Here is a 15,404-nt window from a genome sequence, read left to right on the forward strand (position 1 = left end):
GAATAGTTCTGAGGTTGGCAACTTGTAAGAACTCAGAACACTAACTATGTACAGAGTACGATACTTTGTTCACTCTTTGTGTGCTAGTTTCCAGAACCTTAATATAAATTATAAAATAAAATCACTATAGAAATTGACAAACAAAATATTTTATTCTTAATTTCCTTTTTCTATTTCAAATAAACGCAAACTTATCAAAATTTGTTTTCATTGAAGTCTCCATTTTTCATTATGCATCTCGGAGTAAATATATCAAATGCGTTACAACAACTGGAGAGTGTGAAGGCTGCTGTTGACCAAAGTGATGATCCAAAATTAAAGGTAAGTTATTTCCTTTTTGCATCCTATATCTAAATACTGGACTATGAATAATTAGTAATCTTTTTTTCCTTGACAGGCTGCCACTAATGATGACTTGAATATGCTTATCAATCTTTTGGATAGTCCCATTTTAAGAAGTATTGCTACTCTTCATGACTCCGTGGGCATGCTCGCTACTCAAGTAGCTCATCATCCGTCTATTCTTCCTGGAGACTTTGATATAACACCAGCTGGTAATATTAATTGTTTGTATAAAGTTCTATTCAAAATATGACCACCTAAATCTGTTTTATTTGCTTTGGACACAAAAATAAGACTTCCCTTGTTGTGTGTTTATTGGTATCATTACATACATACATTAATGCATCAAGCAGCAGTGGAATACCATGCATATCATTAAACGATATATATCAAAGTACTAGATGTAATTAACTATTACTATGTAAAGAAATGTATGTTTTAATAATTGGCTGTCTATACTGTTGAATTATTGCCATAACAAATTATTTTTTATTTTACAGGTGATCTTGCTTTGCAAGCAAGAAATTTATATGGAGGTCATGAAGGTGAAGAAGAACAGAGAGTTCCTCAAGTTTCTCCACCTCACAGTTTAGAATTTGGATCTAATTCTGACAATGAACGAATCTTGGGCATTGATACTGCTTCTGTTGATTCCAACATGTCTCCTAAACAGGTAAAATGTCTGCTTTAGAATCAAATAAAAAAGAATAGATTTAGTTTATGTATTACAACAATAATTACTCATAGTTATTTTGTGAGTATTCAAAAGTAAGTATGATGTATAATATACCAACAATTGAATAATAAAATCTAGTATGGTTCTTTACTAAATTGATGAATGCCAGTACTAAACTATTAATTTTTGTTTGTTTTAAACAATAGATGATAATATGTAATAGTCACATTATAATATGTTTAGACAGTTATTATTAAAAATAGTTTTTATTATTGTATAGAGACACAGTAAGGCAAACTACTATAGAGATAAAAATGTATTTATATATGTCCGACTAAAACTTAAGAATAGCTGGACAGCTATTTTGTATAATTTTGGGTTTAGAATATTTGTAGAAATCTGAGTAAGTTTCATAAGGTGATAATAAATGAAAAAATTGTAATAATAACAAGTTTATTTTCCCACATTGTTGTTGATTGTTTAATGTATATGCCTAACAGAGCAATTGCAATATAACAAAAATTTAGAAATATTGTGACTAAATATTTGTTAACACATTAATATGATGACAAATCATATAATTTGTGTCTTGGTATCTTAAATAATGCTATTTATCATTAGTATAAAGACATAGTTTAGAAGTGTGTGAGACCCAGTACAAAATTTGTCAAGTCAGCAATTCATGAAAACCTATGTATTATTTACAGTATACACAAAATAGTAGTACAATATACAATAGGCAGGCAATTCTCCTGGTGTTGCATGTGCTTATGCATTATGCATTTGTCCCCTCACCTAGGAATTTATTTATAGGAATAAAAAAATATTATAATCTTTTTACAGGTCCATGGATTACTTGAAATGACTCGTAATGATGATTCCCTTCCTTCTACATCTCACAATATAGTTGCCAGCGATTGGGCGCAGGTTGAAATAATCAACTTAGTTAATGATGGCACTGGACTTGGATTTGGTAAAATACCACATTGCAACTTTATTTTTCAAGAATAATATTGCATTTGAAACTACTTGTTTATTTACAACTCCTACATTTTTTAGAAAAAACATAGCATTATTTTGTTAATACAATAATTTAGCAATTATGCAATAGGAGCTCAGTTCAGTTAAATACATCTTATAGGATCTTAAAACTACAATATTCTGATTTCATTGTCTTGTTTAATGAAACAAATACAGTAGCTAAAGCATGTAATGTAGCAGTATATGTCAATAGCTTTTACTACTGTATTTCTACTAAATTCAGATATTACTCTATATTAATTGTATTTTCTGTAAATATGTTTCTGCTAAGATTTAGTATGAATGTTCCACTTGGAAAATTTTTATATATTGTCAATAATGAGTCAGCTAAGTGAGTGACAGATATATTTATTTCATAGATTATATTAGAAAAATTCTTAAAAATTATACATTAAAAATTATGTTTTCAGGCATAATTGGTGCTAGGACTAGTGGTGTTATAGTGAAAACTATTCTAGCTGGTGGTGTAGCCGACCGTGATGGACGTCTTAAATCTGGTGACCATATCTTACAAATTGGAGATGTGAGTATGAATTCTGAACCTATGATGTGATAAATTCCTGGTGAATCTATCACAATGGGCCAACTGACTAGACCTCATGTTTGTCTTATCCTCCACTTGTGTGCACAAGTGGAGGATGATAAGACAAACCAGCCAGCACAAACTGTTAGTACAGATGGGTGCACCATTCCATAATCATCCATAAAAAACCTGTTTCTAAACAGGCAATAAACAATGTGATTATACAACATACTGAATAAGCTAATATCATCCTGATATATGCAATAATTGATTATCATTATCATTTATGAATATTATATAGATTAATTAACATTTTTTTGATGTAATTGGAATGGAAAACAAGCTAATGGCCCACCAGATTAAGTGGTAACTGTCACCTATGTACATGAACAACACTTCAGACATTTATGATACATTTTAGAGTCTACTACTTATTTTTTTCATACATGTTTTATATGTGTGAAAAAAAATACACAGTACACAAATGTAGTATATAGTAAAAAAGAGATGAAGCTTTTAGAAAATGGATGTGATATGCAGGCACACCTGATGGAGATGGGGTCGGAGCAGGTGGCTGGAGTACTGCGCGCGTCGGGATCACGTGTGCGGCTGGTGGTGGCGAGGCCCGTCGACCCTGCCGCGCCCCATCACGCCCCTGCGCCAGTAGTGCCCGCCAGGTACCACCACTCCACACGCTATCCACGACACGCCTCTTATTGAGACGGGTCGGAAAAGGTTACTGACGGGCTGTACGCTTCGGTATCGCGCGTGTGGTTGGTGGTGGCGAGATCCGTCGACCCTGCCGCGCCCCATCACCCCCCCGCGCTTCTTGTGTCCGCCAGGTACAGGGGTGTCAGGTGCTTTTGACGGCACAAACTTTTGTTGAATTACAGCAGTCTTTTTAAAGAATCTTACTTCTTACCTTACTAATTATATCAATGCAGAAATTTGTGGAGTCTACTTGAGATTACATTAATCAACCAAATTATAGAATTTGTTATTTTCTATACTCATATCCTCAAAATATGCGTCATAAGCATCCCATCATATAATCTCTGTTGAACGTTTTTCAGATTGCTATCGGAACCTGAAGCTTTGGATCGGTATCTGTTAGATGCTGGGTTCGAACAAGTGTTTCACACGCAGCCAACGTCTCTACCTCACACCGCAACTGCATCGAGATTCGTGTTCGATCAATCGATTACTCCACCACCCGATTCCGGTATAGATTTCACATTATACTTAAAAAAAAAATGTTTGTGTTTGTTTCTTTACGAAAGTCCGAAACTTTCGTACACAAATTTCAGAGATTCAGTATAGCAGCTGCAATCTGTACTAAGTCTGTGATATTCTGATACTGTAATAAAGGTGACAAGTTACATGTCACTACTTTAGCAATATTTTTTTTTGTGATAAATAATATACTTTAGTTTATGTTTGAGATAAATATATATATTAAAAAAAATAGGATTCGTCATTGAATTTATTTCTTATAACTGGCTGAGTCTCTTTGTCCTTCTTAGTTCTTATAGTTAGTTCCTTTGACTGGTTTCAGTAAATTTCACGATTCTAATTCCCCTGGAAATAACTTTGCCATAAAGGGTTGCCAATATTACTACGACAACAGATAACATTCTTTAATAGAATTTATTCTAATATATGTTACATTTGATATACTTTAGATGCAGAATCGCCAGAAGTGGACCGGTTTACTGTGCAACTAAAGAAAGATGAGAATGGCCTAGGAATTACAATAGCGGGTAAGCTAAATACCTAATTATACATATTGCAAATAACTATGAACATGAACTTTACTTAACTTTCTTATTCACTACTTCATAATTGTAAGATACTTATACATAAGTAGTGCTGTTGTTGAGTTGTTGGCTAAACACACAATAGCGCCACGTACGTGCATTGTGCTTTTATTCAGATAGAAAGAGTTGCTAACTGTACGAGAATCCTCGTTGTATAGGTATCTCTAGGAGGCGAACAATACCTTGGCTATATTATGTATATATATTGTAGACATCAAAATACTAGCGATTTTTTAGTATATCGCTAGCGCATCATATTTTTTTATATTTACAGGATATGTATGCGAAAAAGAAGAATTGTCTGGCATATTTGTAAAATCAGTAACACCTGGTAGTGCGGCCGCTCTAAGTGGAAGAGTGCGGGTCAATGATCGCATCGTCGCTGTCGATGGCGTCTCGCTTGCTGGCAAGTCAAACCAGCGCGCTGTTGATGCACTCAAGCAGAGCGGGAATATCGTAACCTTGGAATTAGAGAGGTGAACAATTATTGTATACATTCTCAAATTTTATTTTATAAGAATTTAACAATTTATCCTACTTTTGTAGCTATAAACCATTTCGCAATCTAAAATGTTTCAAGTCACTATACACTTTCTTTTAAAACGTTATTTTTTATTCCACACATTTTACTTTACAAAGACTCGATTAAGATTTATAAACTATCAATGACTTCTATAATTATGTCTTTGCTCCATAATATGCGTCATTTTTACAACAATTAATTACATAAAGCCGCTAAAAACGCACGATAGAAGGACGCGGGAGCAGACGGAAACATTAATTGACTTCAATAACGTAATAATGTTGATATTTATTTTAAAAGATTAATCAATAGGGACTAGCCAATTTTGATTAACAATGAAAGCATTAATGAAATCCACTGCTGCAGTTATGAAATCTCTTAAGATATCTTAAGAGATTTCATAACGGCCGCTAAGCTGTTTTCATCACAACCTTTGTTGCGAGTTGTGAGGTAAAATATGGCAGTGAAATTATATTATTCAAAGATAACACTTTTTGTCCTCAAAAATGGCAATGAATGGGAAGACCACAATGGTCACAGTTAATTCTGTGATGCTCTATCACTCGTGTGTATAGACAACGGTTTATATTTCTTGTGTGCAGTCTTTCTTGTTGTCTTTTATTGCATTTAAATTGTCACTGTTTGCTGCGTTGAAGCCGTTTTGCGCGTGAGAGAACATACGTGTAAAGTATCATGTGGGCAGGTACCTGCGTGGACCGAAGTTCGAGCAGCTGCAGCAGGCGATCGCGGCCGGTGAGAGCGCAGCGGCGACCGGAGCGGCGCCGGCGCATAACCCCTTCCTACACATGCACCGCGCCGACGCGCCTACTGAACACCACATACAGATGACACACTTGCACACTACGTAAGGCTATTTTTTTTAAATTTAATATTTGCTTATGTAGGCAAAGGGGCTATCTATAAATCATGTCACATGTTAAGTAGTAACATTGTATACACAGCTGTGACTTTTAGTGAGTGTAAAATGTACTCCCATTTTCAATGTCTGAAATTAGATTGATGTAATTCATTGATGATTCCAAACGAGGTTTAATAATATTGCACAGTATTGGAAAATAAAAATAAATGTATTTGTATAATTGTCTTGCCAACACAATTTTACACAGATTCTTTTTTTTTAAATTCTTTTAGGCGAAAGTAATAAACCATATAAATTTAAGTTTATAAATCCTAGACGTATCACATACTGCTGCTTTGTCTTAAACTGGCCACGTTAATAAATTGGAAAAATATTCAATATCATAAAAAATCTTTCATCTACACCATATTATCTGTGTGTATTACACGGCGAATATATCCGACATAAGAGCAAAAATTTATTTATATAATTTGATTCATATAATAATCAAGTAAATACTTAAGGTAAAAAATATTAATACAAAAAATTTGACTCATAAGCAGCTAATATGTCCTCTATGAATAAATGATTTTTGAATTGATTTATTACAGTATAGACGGGGCTTCCCCGCCGCACAGCCCCCCACCCGCGGCCGCCGCCCCCGGGCCCGTGGCGGCGCGCCCGCACCCGCCATTCGAGATGCCGCGCACCCAGGAACAGAAGGAGGCTATCAAGCGCAAGTGGCAGGCCATACTCGGTGATTGGCTTTTATTATTTTTTGTTCTATAGCTGCTTTTTCAAATGTCGTATTTGCAAAAAAGAGAAATATGTCTGTACTAATATATAATGCTGCATAATTTGTTTTGAATAATCTTATCCACAGATCCCCAAGGGTGTACTTTGATTAGGGTAGTTAAATAAATTAAACTACTGAAACCTTTCACAGTGGTTGTTATATTGTTTTATTAATCATTATTAAAAGACTATATATATGTATTCAGAAAAAAATCTAAATAGCGAGATGTAGATAAATGTATAAATCTAAACATCGCCATCTAGTGGCACACTTAGGAACTAAAACAAACAAATGTTATTTCGTTGTATATTGTTATTCTCGTTCTATGACGCCACTTGTCAAAGGTAACCACATCGACAGGTACTGTTACCGCTTCTAAGCCGGAGATTCTCTCGGAAGTCGAGGATTTCTTCGGCGAACTGTACGCCTCACACGTATGTCGGCCTGAATCACTTGCAGTCTTGCACTCTGACTCGCCATTACACTGAGGAGATGCTCGAAATTAGTCGTGACGAGATCGTGATGGCTCTTAAACAGCTCAAAAATGGAAAAGCCCCAGGTGAAGATGGGATAACCACTGAGCTCCTGAAGGCTGGAGGTACTCCTGTACTTGCAGTACTTCAGGAACTCTTCAACTCGGTTCTCTTCACTGGGAGAACTCCACAGCCATGGAGTAGAGCCACTGTTATTTTGTTCTTCAAAAAGGGAGACAAAACCCTACTCAAGAACTATCGGCCCATATCATGGCTAAGCCATATATACAAGCTATTTTCAAGAGTCATCACGAATCGACTTGCGCGAAGGCTTGACGAGTTTCAACCCCCGGAACAGGCCGGGTTTCGAAGTGGTTATGGCACCATAGATCACATTCACACAGTTAGGCAGATTATACAGAAAACCGAAGAGTATAATCAACCTCTGTGTCTAGCCTTTGTTGAGAAAGCCTTTGACTCTATCGAGACCTGGTCTGTTCTGGAGTCTCTGCAGCGATGCCAAGTCGACTGGCGATACATCGAAGTGCTGAGATGTCTCTATAACGCTGCAACAATGACCGTCCAAGTACAAAACCAGCGGATTAAGCATATCCACCTGAAACGTGGAGTAAGACAGGGGGATGTTATATCCCCTAAGTTGTTTACAACTGCGTTGGAGGATGTTTAGAATGCTGGACTGGAAAAATTACGGCATTAATGTTAACGGCGAGAACATCTCTCACTTACAATTTGCTGACGACATTGTCATTATCATGGCTGAATCGCTGCAGGACTTACAGTAAATGCTGAACGGCCTGGCTGAGTCGTCTCAACGCATCGGTCTTCGGATGAATTTGGACAAAACCAAGATCATGGTCAATGATCGCATTCGTCCGGAACCGGTTGGCATTAATGGAGTTCCTCTCGAAGTTGTTCAGGAGTATATTTATCTAGGGCAAACGCTCCAACTAGGTAAAAACAACTTTGAGAGGGAGGCCAAGAGGCGAATACAGCTAGGCTGGGCGGCTTTTGGGAAACTTCGTCAAGTCTTCTCGTCGTCGCTACCCCAAAGCCTTAAGACCAAGGTTTATAACCAGTGCGTCTTACCCGTTATGACATACGGTGCCGAAACGTGGACACTGACGATACGACTGGTCCACCAACTCAAAGTCGCTCAACGAGCTATGGAAAGGGCTATGCTTGGAGTTTCTCTGAGGGATCAAATCTGTAACGAAGTAATTCTCCAGAGACTAAGGTCACCGACATCGCTCTTCGTATTTGCAAGTTGAAGTGGTAGTGGGCTGGTCATATCTGTCGTAGAACCGATGCTCGCTGGAGTAGGCGTGTTCTAGAATGGAGACCGCGAATTGGCAAACGTAGTGTAGGACGCCCCGCAGCTAGGTGGAGCGACGACATACGTAGGGTTGCGAGTAAAAAATGGAAGAGAAGGGCTGAAGATCGTGCTCAGTGGCGTGCCTTGGGAGAGGCCTATGTCCAGCAGTGGACTGCATTGGGCTGATTATGATGATGATGTTATCTCGTTCGATTGTACAGTTTCACTTTGTGTTCAGGAACTACTGGTTGAATTATATGTAAGTATGTGTCTCATACATTATGAGACACATATTTACATATACGTACCTACTTGGGGATTGTTTAGGATATCACCTTGTTTCCGATTATCGCGGGTTCGATTCCTCCACGGTCTAAATATTAGTATTAATGAGTATTATTGTTTGTCTTGTTTGTATGATGAATCGGTCTGCGTGTTTCCTATGTATATATATATATATGTTATTATCTGATACCCATAATAAAAGCTCTAGTTAGCTTTGTTTTAGCTTTGTGTTTTACCAGGTGGCGTTATGTGAATTGTCCAGTGTTTTTATTATTATTATCTGACTGGTAGAGTTAACGGTATCGTTTCTGGATGTAGGCCCGGAGGTGGAGATCGTGGTAGGCGTGGTGGTGCGTGGAGGCGGCGGGCTCGGCATCTCGCTAGAGGGCACTGTTGACGTGGAGGGCGGGCGTGAGGTGCGCCCCCACCACTACGTGCGCTCCGTGCTGCCCGAGGGGCCGGTGGGGCGCGCGGGCGTGCACCGGCCCGGGGACGAGCTGCTCGGTACGTACCCGCCACTACGTGCGCTCCGTGCTGCCCGAGGGGCCGGTGGGGCGCGCGGGCGTGCACCGGCCCGGGGACGAGCTGCTCGGTACGTACCCGCCACTACGTGCGCTCCGTGCTGCCCGAGGGGCCGGTGGGGCGCGCGGGCGTGCACCGGCCCGGGGTCGAGCTGCTCGGTACGTACCCGCCACTACGTGCGCTCCGTGCTGCCCGAGGGGCCGGTGGGGCGCGCGGGCGTGCACCGGCCCGGGGACGAGCTGCTCGGTACGTACCCGCCACTACGTGCGCTCCGTGCTGCCCGAGGGGCCGGTGGGGCGCGCGGGCGTGCACCGGCCCGGGGACGAGCTGCTCGGTACGTACCCGCCACTACGTGCGCTCCGTGCTGCCCGAGGGGCCGGTGGGGCGCGCGGGCGTGCACCGGCCCGGGGACGAGCTGCTCGGTACGTACCCGCCACTACGTGCGCTCCGTGCTGCCCGAGGGGCCGGTGGGGCGCGCGGGCGTGCACCGGCCCGGGGACGAGCTGCTCGGTACGTACCCGCCACTACGTGCGCTCCGTGCGGTCATCTACCGACATTGACATCGCTGTTACTCCAGTCAACTTGTGACCACGGCTAGCACAACCTAGTTGAAACGTAAATTTTGCGTGTTAAAACGAAGTTAATATAAGTAATGTATATTATACACCAAAGTTTAGAAAGTATTAGTGAGACAGTTACAGCTGGAATCAATTCATTATTGTTTTTAATCTGAAAAATGTAATGTATGTAATGTAAAAATGTAATGTCAACTCTTATCATACGTGGAAATCGCTCTGTTTGATGAGTAGAGAGAGTATTTTTATTTTGTTATATTCACTTATATTATGTCACTGTATCTCGAGTTAAATCTGACTAATACTCATTCTGCAGAATTAAAATATGTTCAGCGAAATATTATTACCAAGCATAAGGCAGTGAAATTACAAGATAAGAAGTAAGACATCTTAGTCCTCTGGAATGTCATCGCGAAGGGTGTCACAGGCGTCACATGATAACTTAATGTATGTGGTCCTGTTTGCATGCAACGATTACCACTTACCATCAGATGTGTCATCTACTTAGACAGTCCAATTACCTTACTTAGAGCAAAGAACGATTATTTAGCTATAGAAGCTTTGAACGAAAATGATGATGATGAACGTGACGTAACTCTTGGTATAGAGGTGAACGGGCACCGGCTGCTGGGCATGAACCACCTGGAGGTGGTATCGATCCTGAAGGAGCTGTCAAGCGAGGTGTGCATGGTGTGCGCCCGCCCGCGCCCGCCGCCCGCCCTCGACCTCGCGCCGCCCGCTGCCACCCTCGTCAAGGTACCACTCGTTATCACTACCACCACCACTTTCATTCTAGTATATATGCATTTATATAAGAAACTAGCTACTCGCCTTGTGTAGTTTTTATTTTTTTTAATAACACAGGGCACAAACGAGCATACGGCTCACCTGATGGTAAGTGATTACCGCCGCCCATGAGCACCCGCAACACCAGGGGAATTGCAAGTACGTTGTCGGCCTTTTAAAAAGGAATAAGCTCTTTTCTTGAAGGTTTCAATATCGTATCGGTTCGGAAATACCATTGCTGGAAGGTGATTCCACAATGTGGTTGTGCGAGGCAAAAAGTTTCTAGAAAACCGCACTGTGGAAGACCGCCATTCATCCAGATGATCAGGATGGTATTTCAGTTTCTGGCGGGTGGTACGGTGGTGAAACTCAGCAGCTGGTAATAATCCGAACAATTCCTCAGAACACTCCCCGTGATATATGCGGTAGTAAATGCACAGAGATGCAACATCTCGCCGCAAAGCCAATGGGTCCAGTCTGTCACATAGACGTTGATTACCAATGATTCTGGCTGCTCGGTTCTGAATGCGGTCAAATGGAAGTAGCTGGTATTGTGGTGCTCCCGCCCAGAGATGAGAACAGTATTCCATCTGCGGCCGGATCTGCGCCTTGTATAATTGCAAGCGATGGGCCGCCGTGAAATACCGTCTCACTAAGCACACAAAGATTTTTTGAGGGTATTTTAGCCTTGTCCGCCAAATGACCGCAAAACTGAACGTCACTGGATATATCAACGCCAAGGACCTCGAGCTAATTTTTAATACAAGTACTAATTACATTTAGTACATGTACACCCGCTTCGTATATGTATTAAACCTTCCTCGTGAATCACTCTACCTATTGCTAAAAATTGCATTAAAAACCATTGCATAGTTTAAAAGATCTAAGAGAAAAGATAGGAAAAGCGACTTCATTTTATACAACGTAAAGATAATTAAATATTGACTTTCAAATTATATTGATTATGCCTGATTAAGATTTTATAACTGTTTTAACACAGTATAAGTAGAATGCAAATATACCGAGCGAAAGGTTGTGTATCGGCGTATCAAGTGTGTGAATTCATTTTGTTATCGATGTTTTATCGCGAAAAAATTGATAATACCTCTGACTACGCCACCTGGGATAATAGTCGTGTATCTTCATTTTATTATTTTTGTCGTTCTATTAAAATAAAGAATGCGAGACTGCTTTATTTCGAGCTTGATTAACAGCTTCTGTTTATCGTTTTTACTTAATTTCATCGCTCATACAAGAAGTATGGGTAATGTAGTAAATAAATGTGACGGGTCCTCGCGTGCTACATGTCACAAATATCTTCGCAAAAGATTGCATTGTTTCGAACTGGATTTTGCGTTTCTGTTTATCGTTATTACTGAATTTTTTCATTGTTAATGTAAAAGAAAATTGAGTATAACTGTAATGGTGTCTACAGGCGAAGTCTGACGGCAGCCTGGCGGGCGCGGGCGCAGAAGAGGGCGGAGCGCTAGCGGCGGCCGGCAAGGTGCGCTCGCGCAGCCTCGAGCCGCTCACCGGCCTCGCCATGTGGTCCTCCGAACCGCAGATTATTGGTATGGGTTACCTGTGCTCTAGTAATCGCATTCGTACTGCCTCCTAACATGCTTAGGACATGTCTATTCCAATTTTTTTGGATAAGGATTAATATTACATTTATAAAAACACTTCAGCTAGTAATATATTGTTGTATAAGATATTTAATTACCATAAAAAAAATTCATAGACATAACCGTAATAGATTATGTAAAGATTATTTAGAACTTTTAAAGGAGAACATTTCTGTGATATATAGTTTCAGCGTAACTTTAACCGTTTACAGAGTACACGCATAGGAAGCACTGGAAATCTTACTTTGCTGCTCCGCTTCTATCGGTCTTAGCGTTGTGTTATATAGCACCTACCGATAGGTAGGAATAAAATTCATACACTGTTATAAAAGAATATTATTCCCGGATAATATACCTTTATAACATACCCTGAAAAAAGAAATATAGAAACTTTATTTTTATAATAGTATATAGATAAAGAACACAAATAAACATATGTACAGAATTGGTGAAGGGTGAGCGCGGGCTGGGCTTCTCGATCCTGGACTACCAGGACCCGCTGCGGCCGGCGCACACGCTGGTGGTGATCCGGTCGCTGGTGCCGGGCGGCGTCGCGCAGCAGGACGGACGCCTCATACCCGGCGATCGGCTGCTCTTTGTTAACGATCAGGTATAAACTATATATTACATTATTATCTTCTCAAATATAAAATTCTCGTGTCACAATGTTAGTTGTTATGTAATGCATCTTGTATTTCTAGAATCTGGAGGACGCGAGTCTAGAGCAAGCGGTTGCGGCGCTGAAGGGCGCGCCACGTGGCGTGGTCCGCATCGGGGTGGCGAAGCCGCTGCCGCTCGCGGACGCTCCGCCCCCGCTACCCGCCTCCGCGCCCCCCGCACGCCCCCTCGCGCCCGCCGCCCTCGCCGATCACGTGCCTGAACCGTAAAACCAGCACCAAACGAGTACCGACTGAATTCACTCCCCGCGGTTGATACATTCCTTATGGTAAATATTTTAGGAATAATACATTTATTTTCTGTAAAGAAGAATTAAAAAAAAAGAATGAAGTTGGAGAACTGTTCATTTAACTAGATGAGGGAGACAGTAGCCCAAACTAGGTTTCCCTGTACTATGCGTCTTCGGCCATTTTTCTCTATATAAGACATAAGACAATACGAGCTAGAAACTTTCTGTTATTTTTGGCATTATATTTTTACATAATGAAATCATACTACTTATATAAAGCATATGATATATTTGCCAAGTCCATTAGTGTTTTTAAATTTTTTTGAACGAAATCGTTGATGAAGATCTTTGACAACAATCTTTTCAATTAATGGAAAACTTATACTTTCCTTTTTCTTTATAGGTGTTATTTCACTAATTTAATTTTAAGAAACAAAATGATTACTTAATGATATGATGGTTTTAAAATGTATAAATTTATAAAAAATATTGTTATTAGATGAGATGAGATTTATATTGTATAATTAAAATTTATATTATATTGTATAGCACGGATTTAAAATCTTACTGACATTCCATTTCTTTCAAATATTACAGTTACCACGTAGTAACGTGCCCGGATTATTTTAATTTTAGACGTTTATTGCGAAAAGTAATGGTTAACAGTATTCATTCTGTTTCATTTGAGTAGTCGAGTCTTTTTCCTAGTTACATTTTTAAATAGAATATGTAGTCTAAAATTGGGCTTAAAATTCAGCGTTTGTCGTTATGGACCGATCGCTTGCTTTTAATACCATACTTTATTCTCACAGGATAACGGAACCTTTTTTAATCTGATAACCACTACAGTGTCTTAAAAACCGATATAATCGTAGATGCAATGGTTAGGATTTGTGGTTCATGTAAGATAAACTGTATATGTTTATGTATATGTATACTTACATGAACCACAAATCTTCAGAGACATTCTTTAATTAATATGTTATGAATATTTAGTTATGTGACATTAAAATTGTTAATAAGGTATTGCTTCTAAAGTCAAAATGCAGATAATCATTGCCTAATCACATCTAAATGGAGCAGGGTAGTGATCATAGGATACATGCTATCGACTACAATTCGATAAAATGATAGTATTACCAATATTTTAGCATAAATTATTCGAAAACACATAAGAAGTTTAATTTTAAATTTAAATATTCGGCAACTCCTATAATTATTTAAATGGATTATTCTGCGCGGTTTTCTTATAGTTCGGTGAAATCTTATAGCTATTTTTATTATAATAATAAAATAAAATGAACTTTTATATTTTTTACAGGAATATCTATCAAAGTTCGGTCAATCATATTACACATAAATTTGAGTTGTAAAACTTGTCAAAGCAAATGAGAGACAGCTTGTAGATTCCTTTAAAATAATGGTCATTGGTGCAATGTATATGTCGCATTATCAGGTGAAAACCTGTAGTTATATTAAAATATAATTAGCATTTATATTTTCAAGTTCAAATCATAACAAAGTAAAGGACAAAGTCCAATCCAAAATGACCTGAAAACGAACGTCAGAATCATTCATTAGGCAATTTTTAAGTAATTCTCCATTTCATTATTACTTTGTTTTTTATTATTTGTCTGTATTAAAATTATACTTATTAATTTACACTTGTTAAAATCAATGCTAAAATCAAAGTTAGATATCAAACACGTGCACAGTGTTTGATATCTAACTTTGATTCTATATATGTGCTATTGTTTGTATTTATTTCTTATTATTTTTTATCATTATACTCAAATAAAATACAATCAGTCATTAATTGAAAGTGGCTATTATAGAACCTTTATATGCTTAGTCTCATTCCCTGATATAAGATGTATTAAATAGTATACTATTATACTACTGATATGTTTGATGACAATTGATTGTGTTTTACCCGATGATGTATTGTTTAATTTTTAAATAAGCTAAGCTATCATATAATGCAATAGCGTACAGCTGCATTCAATTGTTATATGAAATTGCGATAAGATTACAGCTGTAATCTTCCTCAGTCACAACTTAACAAGTGTATAAACTTATCTTGATGAAATGCCAATTCCATTAAAATAGTAATTCGCTGCATAAATGTTACGGACACAGGTTGTTTGGTTCGAGTACGGTATCAGTTCGGGACACTAACTTAGGGATAATAAAGCTATACCTATAATCCTTTTTGAGACTTGACATTTTTAATACTTGGTTTATTTACTAAACAATGTTGGCATCTTTTTTAGTCTAAATAGTTTTAATGTGCATATAACTATAATATAATAGAATAAAAG

The 15,404-nt window shown here is 38.6% G+C and overlaps 1 protein-coding gene across 1 annotated transcript; it reads left to right on the forward strand.

Moving 5' to 3' along the window:
• The first annotated feature begins 69 nt into the window (after positions 1-69).
• LOC131845812 (patj homolog) lies at positions 70-14,672 on the forward strand. Its single transcript, XM_059194936.1, has 16 exons — positions 70-321; positions 398-554; positions 843-1,015; positions 1,862-1,991; positions 2,470-2,582; positions 3,123-3,259; positions 3,656-3,804; positions 4,265-4,342; positions 4,674-4,875; positions 5,626-5,787; positions 6,393-6,538; positions 8,987-9,172; positions 10,373-10,521; positions 11,987-12,122; positions 12,620-12,786; positions 12,878-14,672. Exons 1-16 carry the CDS (start codon positions 232-234, stop codon positions 13,061-13,063), a joined length of 2,361 nt encoding a protein of 786 aa, XP_059050919.1. The 5' UTR covers positions 70-231; the 3' UTR covers positions 13,064-14,672.
• The last annotated feature ends 732 nt before the right edge of the window (positions 14,673-15,404 follow it).

The sequence above is a fragment of the Achroia grisella genome, unplaced genomic scaffold (assembly GCF_030625045.1).
Source record: "Achroia grisella isolate CSIRO2021 unplaced genomic scaffold, CSIRO_AGI_Agris_v1 utg487, whole genome shotgun sequence".
NCBI lineage: Eukaryota > Metazoa > Arthropoda > Insecta > Lepidoptera > Pyralidae > Achroia > Achroia grisella.

Coding starts and splice junctions, on each gene's coding strand:
- LOC131845812 (XM_059194936.1), top strand. CDS start 232: ATGCATCTCGGAGTAAATATATCAAATGCGTTACAACAACTGGAGAGT. Junction 1,016..1,861: donor CCAACATGTCTCCTAAACAG/GTAAAATGTCTG, acceptor ATCTTTTTACAG/GTCCATGGATTACTTGAAAT. Junction 5,788..6,392: donor ATGACACACTTGCACACTAC/GTAAGGCTATTT, acceptor GATTTATTACAG/TATAGACGGGGCTTCCCCGC.